Genomic DNA, 8,423 nt, shown 5'->3' with positions numbered 1-8,423 from the left:
TTTGTGAGTTGGTGAAAGTATGAAGTGTATGGCGATATTAATACTTGCGATGTGATAACTATATATGCCTGTTTCCTAATATACAATTTATCATGCGCTCACTTATATGATTTGATATCTCACCCTTTCCTCTTGTTCGCCGTTGCCTTTATATTGGTAACGTGCAGGTGTTCGAGTATGAAGATTTAGTTGTCGTTAATCGAGTCGGTTGTCGCTCTGATACGTAGCACTCGGGGGGACGATTTATAATATTTATGATGTTGTTGTTTATTGTAACTATCCTGGTTTATTAGAATGATACGTTAAGTGAAGTTGCTTTATTAATATGATGTTGTTTATGTGATTAAGATGTTACTTGATTCAGAAATTGAGAATCATGACTCCGCTATTTTATTAATAAAAGAAGTTATTCTGTTTTAGAAAGTGCTATGTATCCGCTAAATGCGATGAAGTGATTTATTGTTGAAGTGAATATGTGACGCCTCATTTGTTTGTCGAGAAATTTTTAAATACTCTGATATTTTCCGCATTATAATTGTCGGGTAGAAATGGGGTGTTACAAAGCTCGCTTATTTGATACTCGAGCAACAGATAGCCCTCTTGAGCTAAATGTGAAATATACTTCTTCGGATGGAGTTATTCTACCAGATCCCACCTTGTATCGTACTTTGGTTGGAAGTTTGGTATACCTTACTATTACTAGACCTGATATTGCTTATGCAGTTCATGTTGTGAGTCAGTTTGTTATTTCACCTACTACAGTACACTGGGCCGCTGTTCTTCGTATTCTGCGCTATCTCCGAGGAACGCAATTTCAAAGTCTCTTGTTCCCGTCAACCTCTTCCTTATCATTACGTGCTTACTCTGATGCTGATTGAGCTGGTGATCCTGTTGATCGTAAATCTACTACAGGGTTTTGTATCTTTCTTGGAGACTCTCTTATCTCTTGGAAGAGTAAAAAGCAGGATATTGTCTCTCGCTCTTCTACCGAAGTAGAGTATCGTGCGATGGCTTCCACCACCGCAGAAATAGTTTGGTTGCGTGGGTTACTCTCTAACATGGGTGTCTCTCTTTCTGAACCAACTCCTATGTATTGTGATAATAAGAGTGTCATTCAAATTGCTCATAACTCGGTTTTTCATGAACGTACAAAACACATCGAGATTGATTGTCATCTCACTCGTCATCACTTTCAGCATGGCACCATTACTTTGCCATTTATTTCTTCCGCTTCACAGATTGCTGATTTGTTCACAAAAACTCATTCTATCAAACGTTTTCGATTCTTGGTTGACAAACTCTCAATGCTTCATGCATCGTGAGTTTGAAGGGAGATGTTAGATAATGTGCAATGGGCTTTTATTATAGTTGGGCTAAGGGTATTATTGTCTATTTATATTTTACTATATATTAACTTAGTAAACCTTGTATTTGATACTTTGTTATTTTCTAATGGAAACCCTAGCCGCCTTTTCACTATTTCTAATATTAACATACTTCACATTTTAAAATCATTTTTATTCTAATAATAAAAATTTATATGAATACTTCACATTTTAAAATCATTTTAAAGTTATGTTGTGCCAAAACAAAGATGAGGCACCGTGGCATTTTCAAGTAATGCATATCTAGATGCACAAAGATAGTTGGTGATGGAGGATTGTATACAACATTTGTGATTAATCCATGTTTTTCGGTTTATTACCTTCCTCTTGCAATCTACACTCTCCAATTCTAAAACTACAAACTAACCTATGAATCACGACCACTCGCTTCTTCCAAAAGATTTACACAAAATTTTGCAACATTTTCATCATCAACAAAACAAAAAATGAGAAGAAAATTTTGTTTACTTGGTAATCAGATTGTAAATAAAAATAAGAAAACCAAGATTTATTACATCTAATCAAAAATCTCAGCATGGCAATAGCATTAACACAATGCTCAGAAAAGCTAGGCTACCTCATATTTCTATTAGGCAAAAACTTTGTTATGTTTATGGCCATGGTGATTGCATGCAATGGTGTACATTTTCTTCTAAAGCCTTATCAACAACCTCGTATTACTTCCGACATACTTGTAAGTTTCCGTCTCAAAATGAACCTTAATTACGCATTTCACGTAAATATCCATAATACCAAGTCAAAATACTAGTCGCCTGATCTTAATCAAACATGCGAGATCAACAATACAATACGTGAATGTAGGGTTTAGACTAAAAACATAAAATGAGTTTTCTTTTTTATGTTACCGCTCGTGTTTATTAATGCAGGTCGGACTACTTATGGGAAATGTACCGTTTTTACGTGATCTATACGGAAAATTCAACCATACATTCGGGTTTATTATTGATTTTGGCATGATGTGTTACATGTTTGCTTTGGGGGTAGAAATGGATCCTTACGTACTCTTCAAGAAACCAATTAGAGAAGCTCAAGTTGCTTATGCAGGAGTACTCATCACATTCGTCATAGCAGGTTCCGCTGCACCACTTCTCCATTACTTCGCTTCGGAAAAGTATATACTAGAATTCACTCTCTCCCTCTCGACTCTTCTTGCAAGCACGGCGTCACCCGTCCTAACCCGCCTCATAACCAGTCTCAACATAGGAAAGTCGGATATCGGGAAACTCGTCATAGCAGCAGGAATGTATTCAGATTTCATATGCTCTTTGCTTCTTTCAATCGGCTACATATCAATGCCGCTCGACACATTTTGCACCCATGCAGACCAAAAAGGACGTCTCAAAAAGGCGATCGTAATGAATAGCGCTGTTCTTGGACAGGCGTTGTTCACAGCAACAGTTTCACCAGTTTTTATGAAATGGGTTGACAATGAAAATCCTGAAGGGAAACCTATGAAAGGATCACACTTGGTGTTGTCAATTGCATTCATGGTGATAAGTTGCGCTTCATCGATACTATATAACTATAGTCCAGTTCTAAGTGCTTTTATAACAGGAATATGTTTTCCTAGGGAAGGAAGAGTTTCGAAATGGGTTATTAGCAAAATCAATTATTTGTTGACAACTATATTTTTTCCCATTTTTTTCTTGTGGATGGGTAATGCAGCTGATTTTAGGCAGTTTCAGATAAGGGATACTTGGATATGGGTAAAATTGTTTGGCCCTATTTTAATAGTAACGGTAGGTAAAGTTGCTGGAACAGTTGTTTCTGGTATAATGCTTGGATTTCATTGGCCTGAATCAGTTGCTATTGGATTGTTGCTCACCACAAAGGGACATTTTCATATCTACATGGCTATCAAAGTGGCAAGTATTCTCCTCATTCCTCTCTTCTTCACTATCTCAAATTGTTTCCTTACTCTTTCCTTTATATGTCTGTCATTTTGAATGTCAAAATATGTTCCTAGCAATCACACTTCATATATATATATATAAATAATGTCTGGCGTCTGATACGTGTTTGAGTGTCTGACACTTCAGATGTGGTCATATTTAAATATGCATACCTAGTAGCTACGTTTTTTGAGTCATAACAGAAATCATATTTTAGCATTGAATGAATCTCATGGTTTATCCTTCTTACTACAGATGAGTTGCGGCTCTGATGCTACATCGGGTATTGCGTTGGTGATTGCAATATTCTTCACAGTGGTGCACGCCCCTGCAGTCGTAGCACATATCATCAAACGCGCCAAGAAAAAATTGCCTATGCATCGCATGTCCCTCCAATTGCTCGATCCATCAAGTGAGCTAAGAATTCTGCTATGCCTTCATGGACCTGAGAACATTTCTGCTTCCATCAACTTCATGGAGATCTCAAGAGGGAAATCAGACCCCGGGATTCTGGTCTATGTCACGGAAATGATTGAACTAAATGATCAAATAGCAGTCACAGTAGAAAGAGGGGAAGGAGTAGAAACAACAAATGTGAAAGATAAGGATATCGTACAGATGAGAGACCAAATAACAAGCTCGTTTCAAGGTTATTTAAATGACGATGGTGGAGGCGTTACGCTCAAAAGAACGATAGCGGTGTCAACTATCAATAACATGGCACAGGATATCTGCACTTTGGCAGAGGAATTGATGATCGCTCTTATCATACTACCATTCCACAGGAGCCAAACTAGTGATGGAAAATTGGATGGTGGAAATCAAGGATTCAGATATGTGAACAGAAAGGTAATGTCATGAACTTGAACCTATTATAATCTCATTTATTTTCAAACAAAATTGATATGCCAAAACCTGTTCATTTTTAATTGTTCATCTTATCATACGGGGGGAAAACTTATCTTCTAAAAAGCATTTTTCCTAATAGATATTTTGATACTCAGTTATTGAAGAGTGCTCCTTGTTCCGTGGGGATTCTAGTGAACAGAGGCTTAGGATCCTTCGAAAAAATATCAAAAACTCAAGTATCACTCAACGTGGCAACAGTGTTTATAGGTGGAAAAGATGATAGAGAAGCACTTGCCTATGCCGGCCGCGTAGCAGGGCATCCGGGAGTAAAACTCACAGTTATAAGATTCTTAGTAGATACCAGTGTGGAATCTTCAAGAATGGCAGCATACAGGGTAAGCCTCTCAGAGAAAGTTGAAGAGATGGGCCTAGACGATGAATGTTTTGCACAGTTTTACGATAAATATATTTCCAGTGGTAAAATTTCGTATATAGAGAAACATCTTGCTAATGCAGCTGAGACTTTCTCTACTCTCAGATCATTTGAAGGACAATACTCACTAGTTATAGTAGGAAGAGAAGGCGGACTGAACTCGATATTGACGAAGGGGATGAATGATTGGCAACAGTGTCCGGAACTAGGACCGATAGGGGATGTCCTTTCAGGACCCGACTTCTCAACAACAGTGTCTGTGTTGGTAATCCAACAACACAAACATAAAGGAGAAATAGATGGCCTTGATGAGGAATTCAACATCATGTAGGTGTAGATGGTTAGGTAGGGTAGAGATAGATACCAATTGTATAGCAAGGAAACAGAAAATTTGTAGAAAGGACCACTCACTTGTAAAAATTGTAAAGATAAATGTAAAATATGACAAGTTTCTTATCCTGCCGACTTCAAGTATGTTCATCTATCTAGGAACATTCCTTTCAAAACTAATAGCCTGCGTTTGATTTGTTTTTTAACAAGAGAATAAACATAATATAGTAAACGAAAATTTAGACATGAAACCCGTGATTCACAAGATCCCTGTGACAGAAGTCACAGAACAGAAACAAACTAGTAGTTGGTTGTTTCAATACAGTGCAAATCCTCCTTCTAAAGCATTTTTGTTAATATAATTTTGAATTGCATACACAATATCCTATTTTAATTTGATTTTACTGGACTGATCTGCTGTCACAATAGCTACAAAAGATCACAAGTTCCATCTTGACTGTTGTAAATCAATAGTCCTTTGAAAACTTCAACAACTCAGCCTGCAATTAAAATTTTGAATATGTTACTACTAGTACTCGGGAAAAAATTACAGAATAATAATTGACAGAATCAGCTAAGGATTTACCCCATTCCACAAAGAGATAAATAATCAGTATGTATATTTCAACAGAATCATATATAAGCCAACTCAAAAATACTGGGCCACAGAAGAGCATGTATGACAACAAAAAGCAAAGTATGCGTCTTATTACTCTCTTCGACTCTAAATACAAGAGAATGTATGTATGATCAACAAAATTGATGTATTTGGTACAAAGTTTGGACCAAATGTATCAAACTTTAGCTGATCCAATTTTCAATTATGTTTAGACCGGATGGGAGTAATAAACAAGGGTCAAAAGCACAAGTAGAGACTAGTCGAAACTGAATACAAACCTATCAAGTGTAGATACGAATTAACACCCACCTATACAAATGGTACAGAACTTAACACTGTACATTACAATTTCGATAAAGGAAAGTTAGATTACTGTATTGGATGATGTAAGATAGTCTACAAAATTCAGAGAAACTACACCATAGACACAAATATCCCATACAATCATGTCGGCAGCTCCAATGATGCATTATCCTGTGAGCACATCACCAGATCAAAGATTAGGCATCTTACACTCCTTATCCATCTTATATCTTTGTTTACATCCTTTGATCATTCCGTTTGTATGCTGACCTCTTGAAAAACTCACTCCTCTTTCCAATCAAAACTCAACTAGTTCTTAGTTCTTGCAATACATTTCAAACTTTACCGAGAACAACTTACTGTGTTATGCCAAAGACAATGGATTCATGTGTGTGCAAATGGAATAATTAAATCCCTTTGATATTACATTCAACCAATTCCACGCTAAAACTTTCACGTCCTCCACAACGTTTTCAATACCAACTACTACTTACTTTGTCATATCCTTCTATTCCTCTACTTCCAAATAATCCAAACACATGTAACCCAAACTATCAACTCAGTTCTAAAATACACGTCCCCCGCAAACCATTCCCAAATGCATGCATAATGCTTCTAATACATAAAATGAGTTATATATGCCGAACCACTGTAAGGTTTAACAAGCATACCCAGGTAGTAATGCCACTAATACTCTATTCAACAAGTATAAGAATTGCTATAAAAGGGGAGTATAAGCAAATACGTGGACGCATTGCACAAAGCACAAAAGAAAGGAATACACATTGTACCTCAAAACCACTCTTCAAAGTATCAAGTTCCTTATCGAGATCGTTAATAGACTGGTTATACGCCTGCATTGGTGAAGACTGACTGGTGGTATGTATCTGCAAAAATAACAAGAAAACAGTTTATGCTTAGCTCCAAATTCACATAACATATATAACCAAACATTCACTTCCAAATCCTACTTAGTATAAGCAAATAATTAATAAAATAAAACAAAATAAAATAAAATACAATAAAATATAAAAATCCAAACAAGAACAAAAAGGGGCAAACTAGAAAGAAATAGATTGCAACAAACCCTAATAATAATTTTGTACTGAAGAGGATGAGGAAGTTTGTATCCAGCGAATAGGACGTTAGGGTCTTTGTGGAGTTGCCTGAAAACACTCAAAATTGAAAAATTGAACAATAGAAAAAGTTAGGGTTTGATTAAAAGAAAGAAAGTGGGTATACATGCGGAGGATGTTTCCGATAGTGTGATCTTCTCTTTCAATGGTGAAAGATGCGGCATTGATGATCTTGGTGTCCCTCTCGTAAGAAACCCTATTTTAGTGGAAACAAAATAAATCAGAAAAAAAGAGAGTGGTGATTGAAGGAAGAAAAAGAAGTGAAAGGATATATACTTTTTGGTGCCTTCAGGAACGACGAAACGTTCGTAACGATCGGGTGCGTTCATGGTTTCTTCTTGGTTATGCTCTGTTCGGTTTGTTTACTAGCACTCTTCTCCGAGAGAAACAATGCCCCTGGCCCTATGATGTTTGTTAATAAGGTTGGGTTGGTAATATATTATGGTCTATGAGGAACTACGAATAGAAATATAGAATAGAATGAGAGATTTTTATTTATTTATTTTTGTCAAATATAAATGAATAATTGTAAATATGTTAATGCAATTGTAACTTTAGTCTCTCTATTTGATTTTTTTCGATTTTGGTCTTCTATTTTCAAAATTACAATTTTGGTCCCTCTTTTGAGTTTTCTGTTGAAAAATGAACAAAAATAGAGACTAATTTTGCAAAAAAAACAAAATAGGAGGACAAAAATTGCACGGAAAACTTTAAAAGGACTAAAATAGTGATTTTTAAAATAGAGAGATCAAAATTAAGAAAAAGATCAAAATAGGAGGACTAAAGTTGCAATTAAACCAAAAAATAAATATTTCAACCCATCATGAAAAAAAATATTTTTTTTTAAAATGACATTGATTATAGATGTATATCAATTAGGAGATTTCATGTTGTTTTTTATTTATTATATATGTTCTATAAATATGGCTCATATTGTATTTGAAATAATATAATAAACTTTCTTTCTCTCATTCGGGGGAGTGCACATGGATCTTACAAAGGAGACCTCCCGGTGCAGTTCGAGTTTCTTTCATGTTTCCTTAATTGATTGTTTTTTTTTTTTGCAGGGGACACGACTCTGTCCATCCCTCGAGCGTGTAAGAACCACGGCGTGTAAGGCCGGAGGAGAGAGTTGGCTCAAGACGTCAACGTCATGTTGAGGGTGTTGGAGATGGCCACGGTCCTCAATGAGGCAGAGACCTGCCCTAAACAGGACTTTGATCAGCTTAGGGTCAAGCATGAAAAACTCAAGGCAACGACGACCAAGTTGGAGAATGTTTTCAACTATTACAAGGGAAAATATGAGATTCATGCTAAGATTCTCAATGAAGTGCGACTGAAGGACGAGAAAATTGTTGGGTTTGAAGGATAGAAAAACACTTAGAAAGGGGGGGTTTGAATAAGTGTAGCTTTAAAACTTGTAAGATAAAAACAATTTGCACAATGATTTTTATC

General features: G+C 36.1%; 2 protein-coding genes across 2 annotated transcripts; one reads left to right on the top strand and one right to left on the bottom strand.

The window, feature by feature from the left end:
* The first annotated feature begins 1,754 nt into the window (after positions 1-1,754).
* LOC131601628 (cation/H(+) antiporter 28) lies at positions 1,755-5,057 on the top strand. Its single transcript, XM_058873498.1, has 4 exons — positions 1,755-2,079; positions 2,273-3,271; positions 3,554-4,147; positions 4,303-5,057. The coding sequence occupies exons 1-4, from the start codon at positions 1,921-1,923 to the stop codon at positions 4,909-4,911; spliced, it is 2,361 nt and encodes a 786-aa protein (XP_058729481.1). The 5' UTR covers positions 1,755-1,920; the 3' UTR covers positions 4,912-5,057.
* A 111-nt stretch (positions 5,058-5,168) lies between these two features.
* On the bottom strand, positions 5,169-7,404 carry LOC131601629 (DNA-directed RNA polymerases II, IV and V subunit 11). Its single transcript, XM_058873499.1, has 5 exons — positions 7,245-7,404; positions 7,075-7,164; positions 6,920-6,998; positions 6,624-6,719; positions 5,169-5,410 (listed from the first exon to the last, which is right to left on the bottom strand). The coding sequence occupies exons 1-5, from the start codon at positions 7,295-7,297 to the stop codon at positions 5,378-5,380; spliced, it is 351 nt and encodes a 116-aa protein (XP_058729482.1). The 5' UTR covers positions 7,298-7,404; the 3' UTR covers positions 5,169-5,377.
* Positions 7,405-8,423: the final 1,019 nt, after the last annotated feature.

Source organism: Vicia villosa, linkage group LG5 (assembly GCF_029867415.1).
Source record: "Vicia villosa cultivar HV-30 ecotype Madison, WI linkage group LG5, Vvil1.0, whole genome shotgun sequence".
Lineage (NCBI taxonomy): Eukaryota > Viridiplantae > Streptophyta > Magnoliopsida > Fabales > Fabaceae > Vicia > Vicia villosa.
The sequence above is the reverse complement of the archived record's forward strand: the minus strand, read 5'-3'. Positions and strand labels throughout refer to the sequence as shown.

Bases quoted from the DNA above. Each gene is read 5' to 3' on its own strand.
- LOC131601628 (XM_058873498.1), top strand. From the start codon at position 1,921: ATGGCAATAGCATTAACACAATGCTCAGAAAAGCTAGGCTACCTCATA. The intron at 3,272-3,553 runs GCAAGTATTCTC...TTCTTACTACAG, and splicing joins TCTACATGGCTATCAAAGTG to ATGAGTTGCGGCTCTGATGC. The intron at 4,148-4,302 runs GTAATGTCATGA...TTTGATACTCAG, and splicing joins TCAGATATGTGAACAGAAAG to TTATTGAAGAGTGCTCCTTG.
- LOC131601629 (XM_058873499.1), bottom strand. From the start codon at position 7,297: ATGAACGCACCCGATCGTTACGAACGTTTCGTCGTTCCTGAAGGCACC. The intron at 6,720-6,919 runs GTTTGTTGCAAT...TTATTTTTGCAG, and splicing joins AGTACAAAATTATTATTAGG to ATACATACCACCAGTCAGTC. The intron at 5,411-6,623 runs GTACAATGTGTA...TTTTAATTGCAG, and splicing joins CTTTGAAGAGTGGTTTTGAG to GCTGAGTTGTTGAAGTTTTC.